At 29.4% G+C, this 17,049-nt stretch overlaps 2 protein-coding genes across 2 annotated transcripts; both read right to left on the reverse strand.

The window, feature by feature from the left end:
- Nucleotides 1-354: 354 nt before the first annotated feature.
- Nucleotides 355-2,650, reverse strand: LOC112790035 (protochlorophyllide reductase, chloroplastic). The gene is made up of 5 exons (XM_025832246.3): nt 2,476-2,650; nt 2,292-2,390; nt 1,386-1,917; nt 956-1,314; nt 355-733 (listed from the first exon to the last, which is right to left on the reverse strand). The coding sequence occupies exons 1-5, from the start codon at nt 2,527-2,529 to the stop codon at nt 578-580; spliced, it is 1,200 nt and encodes a 399-aa protein (XP_025688031.1). The 5' UTR covers nt 2,530-2,650; the 3' UTR covers nt 355-577.
- A 2,094-nt stretch (nt 2,651-4,744) lies between these two features.
- On the reverse strand, nt 4,745-9,840 carry LOC140183354 (uncharacterized). Its single transcript, XM_072231768.1, has 7 exons — nt 9,109-9,840; nt 8,813-8,996; nt 8,571-8,715; nt 5,657-8,129; nt 5,044-5,121; nt 4,878-4,952; nt 4,745-4,750 (listed from the first exon to the last, which is right to left on the reverse strand). The coding sequence occupies exons 1-7, from the start codon at nt 9,838-9,840 to the stop codon at nt 4,745-4,747; spliced, it is 3,693 nt and encodes a 1,230-aa protein (XP_072087869.1).
- Nucleotides 9,841-17,049: the final 7,209 nt, after the last annotated feature.

Raw genomic sequence — 17,049 nt, forward strand, 5'->3', positions numbered from 1 at the left:
AGCTACAATCATAACAAACCTCAATCAAGACAGGAATCTCGGATAAAATCAACAAGAACCACTTCGCTAAGTGCCTATATAAACTGAAGTAGTAAGCTCGGAATAGACAGGTCACACAAGTTACTCTAATCTTTTCATTATTGTTTCTCTTAAGCTATATCATAACTTGAGCGTCGGAGTGCTTTTTGCAGGTGTTCCCGCCATGATGTTTCATCTAAGCCGACATATAACTCCTCCACTCGATTAGAACATCAGTAGAAGGAATTATCATACCTCGGCAGCATACGGACGGAACACATACCCTTAACTAAAACCTTATAATAAAGCTTTAGTAGTTAGAAGATTGCAATAACATTGATTACAATAATGATGATTCACTGTTATTTCATTTCTCATTAATTTCATACATATGTGCACTTTGCCGCAAAGTCATCTAAGCAAAAGGAGTTAGCAGATACCGAAACATGTAATGAACTCATCAGAAAAGGGGAATTTCACTACTCTTAGATGTTATTTTATCCAACTTCATGGCAAATGGCACCAAATGAATCAACTTGGAAGCTCACTGCCATGAACTTTAGGCTAAACCAACAAGCTTCTCACTGATCTCCCATACCTTGCGAGCCTTATCCGCGTCGCTAGCCTCCTGCGACAACTGGTTTTCAAATGAAGCAGAATCCTTGTTCCAGCTCCAGTATACACCTGACTTCGTTAGGCTTGGATCGCTCACAACCTATACAGTAACAGTGGCATTCAATTATATGATACTATATTATAATAATCTCCAGGTATTTTTTTATAGTATCTCCAAATCCGGTAATCTACAAACTAATTTGTCGATAAAAATTCTATTCAACTTTTTAAATTTATTTTTATAAATACAAAATAAATATAATAAAAATTTTCAACTTATAATTTTAACATGTGTCTTTAAGATAATCTTAATTATAATTACCTGTGCAAGTCTCTTTCCTGCCTCATCTTCTGAGACAAACCCTTTGGTAATGAACTTTTGGAATGGAGGGAAGAGAAGCCTGAACAGGGGAATGTGCTCTCTAAACAAGCCAGTTGTGGCAATGCAACCAGGGTAAAGCGAAGCGAATGTGATTCCAGTTTCCTCATGGTATCTTCTGTGGAATTCTTGCATGGTGAGCATGTTGCAGACTTTGCTGTCCTTATACGCCTTTGCACCATCAAAATCTCCTCCATCTATCATGGATGAAGTGTTCAGCCCATTCAAGCCTCCAGCCAGTCCCCTCATGTCCCCCAGGTTTGCCTTGGGAGGCACATTTCCGGCCAATGTGTTCGTGTTTCCTGTTCAATGATATGCAAAATTAGGATTTAATTCATATGTTACGGACCAAAACATATTTTTATCAACAAACCTGTAATTGAGCCAACAATGATCATGCGCTTGGATGGATAGTCAGATTTGTTCAAGTCGTCGAGCAATAGTCGCGAGAGGAGGAAATGTCCGAGATGGTTAGTCCCTACGCTGAGTTCAAATCCTTCGGCTGTGTAAGTAGGTTCCTTAGCAGTTGGCAAATAAACAGCAGCATTACAGACCAGCACATCTAACGGCCTTTCAGAACGCCTGAAGTTATCGACGAACTGACGGACGCTGTCAAGAGATGCAAGATCCAAATGCATGATGGAGTAGTTCTCTTTGGCAATGCCGGCAGATTTCGCAGCTCTTTCGGCTTTTAGGAAGTCCCTGCAGGCCATTATGACATGCCATTTTCCTGTCTCGGCCAATGCCTTAGCAGTCGCAAGGCCGAGTCCGGACGAAGCTCCTGTGATCACAACACTGCCCTTCCTCAATGTTTTCTTGCCACCTGGTGCACCCGCCTTCACGGCCGGCGCCTCGGTAGCCACTGTCTGGGCTCTCACTGCTCCAAACTTTTTATGAAATTCCCTCTGATGTAGAAAGCAGAACAGTAAATTAATTAATCCTTAATGATGAACATTGAACAACAAGATTAATCAGAAACCAATGGGTTCTCAACTTTTGAATCTCTTGAAGATAAATTAGATTATGGCATTGTAGTGAAGATATTATCGGTATCCTCTCTTAAATAATTCTACTTAAATATCTCAATATACTTCCTCCGGAACCAATTAAATAATTGTTCACTACATTAAAAAATCAACATACTTAGACATAAATTAAGTATATACGTATAGGGGTTTTTAATGTAGTACTTTGTTCCAACAAGTCAACAAGAGTTATTTAGAATTAGAGGTAGAGAATAAATAACACAGAAAAGCTTATGATGAGAGTACGAGACTACCTTAGACCTCAATGCAGAGGAGGTTAAGTCACTTTTGACAGTGTCTGAAAATGAAAGACCAAACAATGTTGTGTCTCTAAGTGATGCGCTAGACTTTCCCTGCAAACGCAAAGAACATCATTTTCCACACCGAAAAATTGGGAAAATTATATAAGATGATCTGCACTGAGAAATTGAAGCAAACCTCTTTAGGAATGGAGAAAGAAGCGGGAACCAGGGAAGCAGCCTGAAGAGCCATTTGGAACTTGTAATTTGTTCTGCCAAGAGTATTACAATTATAATTTGGTTATAGTGAGAAATATGAATATCGTGTCACGTGAATTTATAATGCAAAGTGCTTCTTTAGATATGAAAAGGATAAGATAATTTTCAGCATGTGCACTTGCCATGTCACTTTAAACCAACCAATGAGGTTTTGTGTTTTAGATTTCTTGTGATATTTTCATTAACTTTATGCTCTGTGTTTTAGATTTCTTATGATATTTTAATTGATCAATGAGGCGTGAGGTGTGAGCTATGATGTACAGATATGCGAATATAAATACAGGACACGAGACAATTCAAAACACGTCTGATATATGAATTTTAGATAAATTGTACATATTTTGGTATTATATTAATATTAAATATAAATTAATTTTTTAATTATTTTTAATATTTTATTTTAATTATATAAAATATTTAAATATTTTTATTTTAATAAATAATAATATATATTATTATTAAATTTATTTTAAAAATACATATATTAAAAATAAAATTAAATATATTAACATGTAATAATATTTAAATATATTTTAAAAAAATTTTAATTTTTAGTAAAATACGATTAGACATATAAATATGCTTATCAAATAAGTGTCATGGGTATCGAATGTCAATCAATCAATACCATATCTAAAATATGGCAACTCGAAGTGTCCGTACTCTTTATAGGATGCGAATATCAACGTTGAAAAGGATTGGGGAATGGGCTTACATTTTCGATTAAGAGTTCAAGGTGAAAAAGAGGAAAAAAAAAAAGACAAGCCTTCGTTTTCAATTTATAAGAAGGATGTTGTAGCTTGTAATTTTGTATTACATGTTCTGAAATTTCGGACAACCATGTCTCTCTGTCTCTTTCAAGCCACTGTTAATTTCCTAATTAAATCCGTTAAACTTGGCTCAACCAAGGTACTAGATTATTGAGTCACTGAACCAAATTTAATTAATAAACACATGAAGTGTCCAACAAAATAAAAAAGGGAGGAACGTCTAAAATATTTTTTTTAAATATTTTTAATAATTAAAATTTAACACATATAATCAATTAAATTATGTTATTTTTATTAAAATTAGATCAGATAAATTAATTTAACCAAAAAAGTGATTCAAACTTTAAACTGATCTAAATTAATATTATTTTTTATATTATAGAAAATAACTACAATACTTCTATTATAGAAAATGACTAAAATACTCCTATTATATATACTAGCGGCTCAACAGGCACTAACGTGCCTGTTCAGCCGCTTTTCTATTGTTTTGAAGAATTTAATCTTATTTTTAAAATATATTATTCGTTCTTTAAATTTATCATATTATATTTGTTAAATTTTAAATATATCGTGATCTTATTTATATCATATTTTAGTGTTGATATTAATATATCATTTATTCTTTAAATTTATCAAATAAATATTTTTTAAACCATTTTAAAATTAACATAACCTTATTTGTTTCATATTCTGTTGAGGGTAAAACTACTATAGAAAACCTTTAAAATGCTAAATTATAAAAGCACACAATAAAGATATATGTATATTATCAGAAAAAGATATAGTTCCAGAAATAACGAAAAAAATATTATCCTAATTTAAAAAATGCATGTTAGTTATTTACAGAAGATTAATTTTTTCTAAATATCATGGATATTCATGTTTGTCTTCTTCTTTTTTAAGTGGTAGGCCAAAATATGATTCTGAATCTGAAGAGACTTGCATTTTCCTACAAATAATGGAAGGATAGAAGAAATAAATATGCTTATTTTTTGTGTTTTGAAAGATCAAACTATAAGAGTATTACTGAAAAAATAGGAGAATACAAAGATTGTGTAACTGGAAAAAATCCTTCGTAATTCATCATACATCTCCTTGTCAATAACTTCTTGCATCTTGAAAAACTGTCAGATTTTATTTATCATAAAAATAACCGTATAAACGCTTCAGGTTTATTCAATTAAATTGATTGCTTATTATAGAGAATAATTTAATTAAAACCTGTAGAATTGTGACATCTTGTTTTGCATTGAACTTTCTGAAAGGACAAAAAAGAAATGACATTAATCCTTGTTTATCATTGACAAAATGTAAATTAAATGAAATTACATCTTTTTTGTTAGGAATTTTTTTAATAATAATTACCTGCAATGATATTGTTTTGGTTCGAAATGAGTTAGTTGTGTTCTTCTAAGTTCATGGCTGAAAGAAAAGAGTTAAAGTTTTAACATAGTTGGTATATAGGACGAAATAGACGGAAATATTTATTATGTAACAAAAGTTTATTGCATTACCTTTTATTTTTTTGTTCCAATATTTCTCTTTTTACCATCTTCCATAGTTGAGTTTTGTCTGCTTTAACTGTACCTCCCCAACCAATAGAATAAATTTTGATTGGATGAACCTGTGTCAATTTCACGTTTGATCAGTAACACTAAAACAAAAATATGTATCATCAGTATAGTTGTCACTGTCATTAATTCTGTAATCCTTACTTTATTGTCGATTGGTCTCATTGATACAATTGATTGCTCATCCTTCCATGTATTCCATAACGATTGAAATCCTGTTTCCTGTAATTTATTGCATATATGTATCACAATATATTGCAGTAGTGTCCTATATATTACTTTAGAATTAAGTAATGATATATTTCAAATAAGACATACCTCTACCTTTTATTAGCCCAAAAATTTTAATTTTTATACTGTTATTGATAAAATTATAAAATTGATAGCAACATTTAAAGAAATCAAATTTTGAATTCTTTTCAAAGTATATACAAACATTGCAAACTATAATTTATTTAAAAATCAATAATGATATATTTTAAGGATGTATGATATAATTTTCATAATTTATAAGTGAATTGTAGTTGGTGCATACCTGTTGGGTAAAGTAGAGGTTCCAGTTCCTTTCGCTTATCTCTTTTAATATGCTGATGAGCTCTCTTGATATCAATTTATCTGTTAAAAATCTTAGTTATTAGTTGTTAAAATTAGTGAACAAAACTATCTATTCCAATGTTGATATTGTAATGATAAAATTACATAATACACGGATTATACTTGTAAAAAGGCTCACATATTTGCCAAGGACATAAATTACCTGAGGTGCAGGTAACAAAATTTCTTTGAACACCACATTCTTTGTGAATTGTCCCCCTTTTCCATCTACTGTTCCTTCTTTGACTAAGATTTTTGTGGTTGACTGAGAAATACTTCGAGATAGAGCAACGTATAATTGACCATGGCTGAACACATGTTTAGGGAGATAGATCCCTACTTTAGGGATAGTTTGCCCTTGTGATTTATTTATCGTTAAGGCAAAACTCAACCTTACAGGAAATTGTTTTCTAATAAGCACAAAGGGTAGTCCTGAGTTCTCAGTTGTTTTGTGTTTTATCCGAGGCAGAAATGCTCTTTTTCCAGAGTGATGGCCTGTTAAGATTTCCACGTCTAACATATTTTGAAAAGTTCCTCGACACAGTAGCCTTGTGCCATTGCATAAGCCTGCCTTAGGATCTATGTTTCTCAGTAACATCAGAGGAGCACCTTTTTTTACCTTTAACATATGAGGTGGCAATCCACCTGTGGAGATCGAGTTAAGATATTCTTGTTGATACAGATTATTTGTATCTCCTTCTACTTCATCAAAGGATGCTAAAATTCGTTCGTCTCCCGGAAATTGGTTGATGACTATATCATTAAGCTGTTGCACATCATGATTCTTGGGTGTCAATATCGCTCTCTCCACCATATAAGATGCATCCCACCCATGAGATTGTAAATTTGGAAAGGTTTCTTCTATTAGTTTGTGTATTGATGCCTCACCTTCCCATGGTATTGCCATGCCTACTTTTATTTGTACCAAATCTTCACATATGGTAGGCTCAATCCCATCCCCTATGCGCATAAGATACTCCGCAAAATCATGATCATTAAGAGATCGCATATTTTGTCGCAGGTGGAGAATTTTGGTGAATGCCCACAAATGTGATTTAACAATAGAAGCTGAAATCATTTGCGACTTACTTCCTTTCGGCACAACAGGTAGTACTTGGCGAAAATCCCCTCCCATAACCATCACCTTCCCTCCAAATGGATTATTGTTTTCTAAGATGTCTCGTAATGTGCGGTCTAGTGATTCCATTGTCTCTTTATTAGTCATTGGCGCTTCATCCCAAATTATCGCGGTCGTCTGCCTAATCAGTTTTGCAAGATCAGATTGTTTACTTATATTGCACGTGGAGGATGGCTCTGCATTGATTGGGATCTTAAATCTAGAATGAGCTGTTCGACCACCAGGCAGTAAAGTTGCAGCTATTCCTGAGGACGCAGTTACCAAAACAATATGCCCTTTAATTCTTAAGTCTGCAATTATAGCTCTGTAAAGAAATGTCTTACCTGCTCCTCCTGGTCCATCCACGAAGAACACTCCACTTTCTCTTCGATCAATTGTATTCATAATGCACCTGAAAGCTGCAGACTGGTCATGATTCAATCTTTCTATAGAACACAGGTCTTCTTGAGGAACTTCGATGGACATTTCTTCTTGAATAATTCTAGGCATGAAGTTGTCGTTGTCGTTGTCCGAGGTTAGAGCTGGTAAATCGTATTGTGCAATATGTTTTCCATGTTGTAGGAGGATGTCATTTAAATCCCTAAGCAAACGATTAGTCAACCCATTGCAGGTTGTAGTGCTTGTTGATGCGTAATCATCCACCATACATGAGAGAAACTCGTCCCACAGACTTCTTACATCTGTTGGCTCACAAAAAATTAGAATGGTGGCAAACAACCTTCTTAGAGCACATGGCATTCTCAAAATAGATGCCTCTTCCAAACATGATCTTATACTACTATCACTCTCCAACAGTCCTCGATGCTGAGCGGATTGCTTAAAGGACGAATATTGGACACCATCGACTGTTAGCAAATCATCCCAACCAGTTGGGCCTCTTACATTTGACAACAGAATACGCAAATAAAATTTTTCACCTTCTGTTGGCGAAACGGTATAGATCCGACCAATAGCTCTCTTTTGTGACCTGCGTCGACGCCATTCTTTTTCCTTGCTATGCCAACTGTAATATTCTGGGATTTCCCTGTACAAAAGATGCCTAGATTGATGGTCATCAGCCCGATTAAGTGCAAAAAATTCAGTGAGCATTGTTCTTGAGAAATAGTCATTATTAACTATTTCAGAAATAGTTTGGTGCTCATAAAAGCTCACTTGATGTTGATTTGGCAAATGAACTTGCAACCTTTCAACTGATGGATACATTCGGTAAAGGTTGAATCTAAATATCCTCCAACATGCCTCTGGAGCGGCAATCCATCTTGCATCAATGAACTGTTGCACCTCATCATAATGAGAACTTCTGTGAACCTCCATTGCCACACGGTCTGGTCCCTTATAGCAATACTTGTATAGATATTTTATGCTCTTGATACTGCTACATATCTCTACATTGATATGACAATCATACTTCAGTAGTAGCCAAGGGTTGTACGGAACCACCCATCTATTGTCAATTGTGACATTTTGGTTTATAGGGATTGGAGTATCAAATCGCCTCCTATATTGAGGATATGAGTCATCACCTCATCGTGTCTCTGGTACGAACTCTTTTGGGTAGTTACGTTTACATTGACCGTTCTTCATGCACGGTGAAGATTGATTTAGTGTTCCGCAAGGACCATGGACCATATGCCTTAGCACTGCCTCATGTAAGTGGGGTTCTGTTTCTTTACATGGTATTTCCGCTCGGACCAAACTATCATATTGGTCAGGATCACTCAACTTGTCATTGTTTTCTAAGATTAGCAACATATGTACGTGTGGCAATCCTCTTTTCTGAAATTCGGTGACATAGATATAACTTTTCACCTTTCCTAATACACCTTTGGTAATAACATCTTGCTTTAATTGTTCGAACTTGGCTCTGAAAATCCTAGTTGTTAGATCCGGACGATCCTGTGGAGTTTGAGTAGGACTGAGTTCCGAAGCTATTTCTGACCATGATGGATTGCATGTCATAGTTAGAAAAATATCCGGTTTGCCTTCTTTAAGAACAATAGCCATTCCATCCTCGTACCGTTGAGTCATGTCTCGACGACTGCCCACGAACGACGATGGTAATATCGTTCTTCTGCCAACATTTTCTAAAACAGATTTTAGAGAAAAGTATTATTAGTTTTAAAGTTTAAATTTAGGAACACGTAATGATCAATCATGTGGCCGTTAAGTTCTGATTATTACCAGCATTATTCTCTCCTGTGTGCAAAGCATCTTGCAAGCCTTGATACAGTTCAGCTCGAAGTTCCTTTTGTCTTTGTCGAACCCATCTTAACTTGCCTGTTTCCATTTTCACATAGTTGTCAACAACATATTGTTGAAGAAGTCGCCCCGCTTGCAAAACTGTTGAGTGATCATTGGGGCGGATCTACGAATATTGAGGATTATAGAAAATTGTTAGAAATTGTGAAATGATTTATTGGTACAAACTATAATCTACGGAAGTTTATAAATGATGTAACAAATATAGGAGTTTGTACCTGGAGCATATAGCTATAATATGTCCGGCATGATACTTTATTTCCACGTTGAGTTCGAGTATTTATATCCCATCCATGGGTTCCAAATGGAAAAAGAAGAGGATATTGTAGTGGATCGTAATACCCAACAAACTCTTGAATCCTTCTAAGGTTACCAGCATGAGTTTGAACCTTGATATCCCGTCCTCGCACCATTGTTTCAATATCATCACCGACTATTATGGCTGCTACTTGTGAAGCAGTTGGGAGACTGTATTGTGGTTGATTAGCAGGTCGCTCTCTGATCACCAAACTACACTCTTGCACATCTAGTCGTTGTGCAAGCTGGCAGAATACATGGATAAAAGGATTATATCGGTGCAACAATTGTTGTAGCTTCAAAACCAAACTTTCATGCAGTTGTGTGTTCTCCAGCATCCTATTCTGTAACTCGTGATCAGTATCGTATATATATAGTTGCAAGAAGCGTGGCCGCGCCCCCTGATCCGGATGAAATCCTCCTATACTGTGGTACATTGATCCTTGAGAACGGAATGTATATATACCATGTCTTGCTGAAGCTAATTGTTCGTCTATGTGTACACCACATGAAGTGAATGAAAAAACATGATTGTAACCACGAATGTGTTTCCTAAAATGGTTCCCTTCTGCAGAAGGGTCTAAGAAGATGTCTAGTAATTCTTGAGGAGCGTTTACTTGGGGCAAAGAAACTTTTCCTCCATTGCAACACATGTCAAATGTTTCATGGTGAAACAGACGTGCATTACAGTGTGTACATGTCCTTGTAGGAGGCAGTGTAGTTTGAAGCACTGTTGTATTCTCTTGAAAATTTCGAGCACAATTGTGGGATGTTCGGACATGGTGTCTAATTTCTGCACTCGCATAGGAATATTAAATATTATGTTATAAATTTATTTTCCTACATGTGCCAATAATTGTATGGTTAGGTACTCGGGTAGAATTTATTAATTATTTCATATTATTTTAGATAGTGAAATCAAGGGTGAACAAAGAATATATATACAACTTTTCAATTGTGATTTGTGTTTTCAAAATTAAACGTAATTTTTAAAAATGTCGTGACTTTTTCTATATTTTTCTATTGCCTAAACTCATATAAGATTGTCAAAGTTTGAAGTTCTAGGTAATATATGAAGTTAAATATATATTTAATAGAGCAAATTTTTATTCTGAGTTATACTGAAATATACAAAGAATATTTTTAAAATGATATAATTCTATTGTGTATTTATTTGCTATTTAATTTTATGAAAATTTTGAATGTTGCCCACTAATTTGTAAGAATTTTAATTATATTTTTTAAAATTATTATGAAAAATTAACAATATAATAAAAAATTTGTCCATTAAAATTGCATGAATATTTTTATATGGTTAACATATTTGGTGTTTTTTTATTTTGTTATTTTTGTTGGTGTTTATGTTTATAATATTTTATACATGATTAAATTTTAATTTGATGATGTTGTTATCATCAAGGGTTTATTCCCTAGTAACTGTAACGATGTTAAAATATATTTTGCATCAATAAATAATATTATGTGTCTCATAGTTTTTGCTATTGGATAAACGATGTAGTAGCATTTTTTTGAGTTAGTACTTAAATCATTGATTCATTAAAAAAAATTTTTATAACTCATAAGAATGTATATACCGTTATCTATGTTTTTAATTTGAGATCTACATTAGTTAGTTACGTGTTGACTTGTAACTTTTAATATAATGTTTAGTTTTTTTATTTTAAGAAATTATAACACTTTGTGCTATTTGTAAATTTTACCATTTATTAAATGCTTAATTTGTTAATGACCTTATAATAAAAAGGACCCATATAATTTATACAGTTTATTTTTAAATACATGAGATAGGACATCAATATTTTTGTAGTATTTATTAATTGTTGTATTTGTGTTTAAATTTTTTTTGTTCAGTTTTTCTCCTTAATTTGAAAAGATATATGTTGTTACAAAAATTTTATTATATAGTTATTGTTAGTATTATTAGTTTTATGAATGTATCAATTATTTTAAATGTTTTATTTATTAAGTATTTATTGTAAATTTTTTTATTAAATTCAGAATTTTGGTTACAATATATAATAAGCAGTACAGATAATAAACATAATAAAAATTCATTTGTTATTACGATAACTAATAAGCATAATAATACAATAAGTTTAACTAATCACATTTTATATGGCAATGATTATTATATGATGATAATGTTGATAAAATATTAAAAATATAAATAGAGTACTCACCATTTATATTTGCATGGCTTCTAGTATTGTTTATAGTTGGTTCATAAGAAGCAATTGGTTGAGAAATTGAATTAGTAGTTGTAACGGTGTCTTGATGTACACCTATATTTAAAAACAATGCAAAATTCATATGTTATCTACCTTTTTGAAAAAATAGAATATTAGCACTTAGCAATAAAATAAAGCGTGTTAAGTAAGTTGGTTAATTTTGTTACTTATATCGATGTATTTACATGTTTAAAGCATGTAAAGTTACTAACCAGATGATCTATTACTTGGACCAGTTCTATTATTATGTATTTCCGTACCTATATTTTTAAAGAGCAATATAGAAAATAAGCATAAGTTAAACTAATAAGAGAAGAATTAGTTAACGTTGATTGTGTGAAACAAAATATCGGTAACTTTAATTATTTTATAATTAATAACAAATTAGTGCTTAGCAATAAAATAAAGCGTGTTAATTAAGTTGGTTAATCTTGATAGTATTATACGTTAAGAAGATTTAATGTTTAGGTAAAATAACTTATATCGATGTGTTTACATATTTAAAGCATATAAAGATACTAACCAGGAGATCTGTTACTTGGACCAGCTCCGTTACCATATATTTCGGTACCTATATTTTTAAAGAGCAATATATAAAATAAGCATAATTAAACTCATAAGAAAAGAATTAGTTATCATAATATTAGTTAACTTTGATTGCAAGAAATAAAATATCGATAACTTTAATTATTTTAGAATTGATCTAGATTTCTTTATTATAATATATAAATAGTTTTTTCTATGCTTCTATTATATTTTTTTATAGTACTTTTTCTCAAAGATTTGAATTTCGTCCATTAATGTGTGACATATTTTAACTTATTTTTTTAATTTATTATCTTAAATTGATGATATGATGAGTATTTCATCAACTAAGACAATTAAAAATACAAAGATATAATTATAGAATAATTTATTTGTTATACTGTAATGTATTCTTATTTTTTTTATGTTTATGTTGATAATTAAAGGAATTAATCTTTATAAAATAAAAGGAACTAATCTTTATTTATATAGGGCTATTTTAATCACAGAAAATAAAAAATAATAACTCTTGTAATATTTTAGCAATTATGTATAGTTTATTATATATCGGTATATATTTGATTAATGAGTACACTTTTATATGTAATTTTAAAAAAAAAAATGTTGGACATTAAATATATGTAAACCATGTGTTGTAGATTTAATTATTCCAATGACTTTAGTTAATAATGATTTATGTCTCTTTATAATTTAAATACTATTGTCCATTGGAATAACTATTAATAAAATAATTATATTTTATATATTTTCAGTTATCGTCCTATAATAATATATTGATCACTTATATACTATTGTATTATAGGCTATTATGTATGAAACATACTGACAAAAAATAATAAATAATTAATATTTTGTTCACTAATTTTATTTATATATCATTATTATGATCATAGTATAACGTTATTTATATTAATTATTTATATTGAATAATTTTTAAAAAATAGCATGAAAAATTAAAGAAAAAAATATAATTAATAAATTTAATTTTAAAAAATTATGTATCTGAAGTACGTAGTGTCAGTTTTCTTTATTATAAGTGGTTTAATTTTTAAATTCTGTTAAACCCATTTTTTAATAAAAAAGAAACAGAGACAAAGGACTTGGATACTAAAAAAAAATTGGATATTAAACCTGTGCATCTCGATTATATGTTGGTCTTTGTTGATGACATAATTTCGTTTATATCATTATTATTATTATTATTATTATTATTATTATTATTATTTGTATTTTTATTATTATTATTATGATTATAGTATAACGTTATCTATTTTAATTATTGAAAATTTAATAATTTTTAAAAAAATATCATGAAAAGGTAAAAATAAAAATATAATTAATAAATTTAATTTTAGAATGTCATTTATCCTAAGTACGTAGTATGTGTTTTCTTTATTAGAAGTGGTTTAATTTTTAAATTTTGTTCGTAGGTAAGTTCATTTTTTAATAAAAAAAGGGATAAAAAAATAGATGAGAACATGTGTTTTCTCATTATATATTGGTATAGATAGATAGCTTTTGTTATTTTTTTTAGCCGTTATATTTGTAAGTAGGTGAGATATATCCTAATTTTATTTTTGATTTCTTAGAATTATACATCATTACCAATTGAGAATGCAAAAAATAAAAAAAATTAATATTAAAGTGTTGTTAAGAATTTTAATGTTACATTGATTTATTAATTTAATATATAATTTTTATTTTTTATTATAAAATCATAATAAAAAACTTTAATATAAGAATACTTTTTGTCGTTAGTCTTACATGACATCATTTTTTTTTTATTTTTTTTTACAAATATATAAAAATTATATATTACGTTATATATTATATTGGACGGCGAAAATGAAATATATTAAAGAAATATTATTATTAGTTATTGACCATTAATTTTTTAAGAAAAAATTTTATAGATGAATCATGTCTAAAAAATTTGGAATGTTAACTTTTAAATTCATATATGATTAATATGTTGTTTGATTAAGAAAGATACTGTTTGAATGGTAAACCATGTATAGTAATATTAATTTAATTAATTTTGTTACAAAATATTAATGATAAAATAGCAACCAATTATGTTATTTTTATTTCTGTACCTGTGGCAGTTCTATTGCCATGCACTTCCATTCCTGCATTTTTAAAATGTAAAATATAATTATTAAGAACTAATTCAATTTATAACAATAAAATTTAAATGATGTTGTCGTGTTACCTGTAACAGATTGATGATAAGCGGTAGATCTGGCCATTTGTCTAATTGTAGTCAATCTGGCTACCCCTATGTTTGTAGTTAGTCGGGCACCTCCACCAGTGTTTGGCATTGAAGTTGTCTCAGTTGATATGGCAACTTGTTTTCCTTGTCGAATCATCTCCCGATAACTTGCACGTCTTCTAGCCAGGTATTGTTGTCTCTGTTCTTCGGTCATATTCTGTCTTCTTCGCCTAGCATAATCTGTCCAACTGGGTCGACGTTGACGTGGCTGTGAATTTCGTGAAGTTTCCATTTTTATTTGTCAGAAAGATAGGAATAATATGCAGAGAAAAAACGTTTGTGAGAGCACGATTTGTGAGAGCACGATTTAAAGGAAAAGAGTCTCTTAAGAGTTGTGAGAGCACGATTTAAAGGAAAAGAGTCTCTTAAGAGTTGATAGTGAGTTAGTTTTTAAAGTGAGTACGTAGTAGTAGCAGTTTTTTACAGTTTTAAAATATATCGTGGATTGATGGGAATCAGTTTGACATTTCAAAATATTATGTCTTTTGAGTACGTGGTTTCAGTTTCATTTAATAGAAATAGTTCAGTTTTTAAGTTTTGTCATGAGTCAAAAAAGAAACAGGGGTAAAATAGGAAGAAAGATTTGGATACCAAACTTTCATATCCCATTATATATTGGTATAGATTTCATTAAAGAGTATTCTGTTATATATAATTTTTTTAAGTTAAACAATAAACATAAAAAATATATAAACCGTATATATTAATTTTATTATACAATACCAACTAATTATGTTATTATAAAAATATATTGGTATAGATTACTTGTAACTATACAAATATTAATATGAAAATATGACTCAAAATGATTAATAAAATGTTTTCTATTATAAGGTTAACTCTTTGGGTAGGTGTTTTTTAAAATAATAAAATATTTATTTGAAAATGCTTATATTTATTGTTAAATATTTAAAGTTATAATTATTTTAAATATTTTAATTATCTTCAGAGTACTATTATTAAAATATTTTGGTAATAATTTTTATATTTTTTATTATGTTTAATTTTTATATTATTAAAAGATATAAGCAGTTTGATTTTAATCCATTCACGATTGAGAGTGTAAGAGTTACATAACACCAAACGTACTTGAGTAGGTAGTTTTAGTTTACAAAAATAGGGGTAAAATAGGAAAATAAATTTGGATACCAAACTCCCCTATCCGCTTTATATATTGTTATAGATTAATTTTGAGAATTTTAAATTCTAGCTATTTTCTTTCCTATCTCATAAAATTAAGATTTAGAATTTTTAATATATATATATATATATATATATAATATGACTATTTTAGTTATTTTTTATAATGTGGATATTATAGTCATTTTTATAAAAAAAATATTAATTTAGACTAGTTCAAAATTTAATATATTAGTTTTTCGGTTAAATTGATTTATTCGGTCTAATTTTAATAAAAATAACACAATTTAATCAGTTATATGTATTGAATTTTAATTATTAAAAAATATTTAAAAAAAAAACATTTTTAATATCTTTATATAAGTGATTTTCAATAAAAAAATACGTAATGTGATTTAATTTTGAACATGCATACAATATAGATTATCAATATAAAACCATAATTTAGGTATAAGAGGTAATATAAATTAATAGATTCTCCTTACTTTTATTTTTTCATTGTTTTATTATTTTTTCCTTATTCCTGTCAAAATAATTTTTGACAATTAATATGTGACGATAAAATTACTTATTTTATGAATATTGGTTAAAAAAATACATCAAATAAGAAGATAATCATAGTGTTTGGCTTGAATTTTGTTTTTTAGACTTCAACAAAAAGTATTGACTAAGTTTGTATCATTGATCTCAATTTCAAGAATAAATACAATTTTTTTTGTTGGTTATTCTTAGGATTTAGAAATTATACCTACTAAAAGTGTAAAAAATAACAATTATAAAAAGTAAAAAGTAAGAAAAAATAAGTATAAAAAATAAAGAACTAAAAATTATAAGATTTATATTAAAATATGTAAAAATTGACAAGATCTTAAATTAAAATAAAAAAATTTAACTAACAGAAAAAAATAAAATTAAAATTATTAGAAAAATGGAGTCTTCCAATACTTACATGGAATCGTGACTCATGTCTCCATGCCTCAGTGTAACCAAGAATTTTTATAAAGAGTAAGTGTGTGAATAAATGGAAGCTTCTCTAACTTATTGAAACTAATTTCTGTTCATATAAAAAAAAACTTAAAATAATTGATATAACTTTAGACTTCAAGTAAACTTGTATTTTAAGTAATCTTGAACTTCAAATAAATTTAAATTTCAAGTAGTTTTAAACTTCAAGTAAAATTGGACATCAAATACAAGATAATTTAACCATCAAATTTGGTTCATTCTTATTTTCTTCTTGGCGTGCTTCATGTATATATGATATTCTATTTTAACTATTAAATTCTTTTCAATATATCAACCGTTTATGCCAAATTTTTGACACAATACATAAATTTACAATTGTGTTGTTATACATTAACATATTAAAATATATCAAGCAATTTATCAAGCATTATATCTTATATGTAAACAAATATGCATAACATGTATTATTATTATTATTATTTCAAAAAGTATAAACAAAATTTTAAAATGATAACTATTATAATTTATGCATTAATCTTTCAAATTTTAAAACCACGTCAATTTTATAAAGTTTTTTTTTGCAATTTGCCTTCCTAAATTTAACTCCAAACTAATGCAAGTATTCATATTCTAAGGCATCGTAATTACTCATAATCACTCTTATTACTGAAAGGCTAATATACTACAAA

Source organism: Arachis hypogaea, chromosome 3, assembly GCF_003086295.3.
Source record: "Arachis hypogaea cultivar Tifrunner chromosome 3, arahy.Tifrunner.gnm2.J5K5, whole genome shotgun sequence".
NCBI classification, from domain to species: domain Eukaryota; kingdom Viridiplantae; phylum Streptophyta; class Magnoliopsida; order Fabales; family Fabaceae; genus Arachis; species Arachis hypogaea.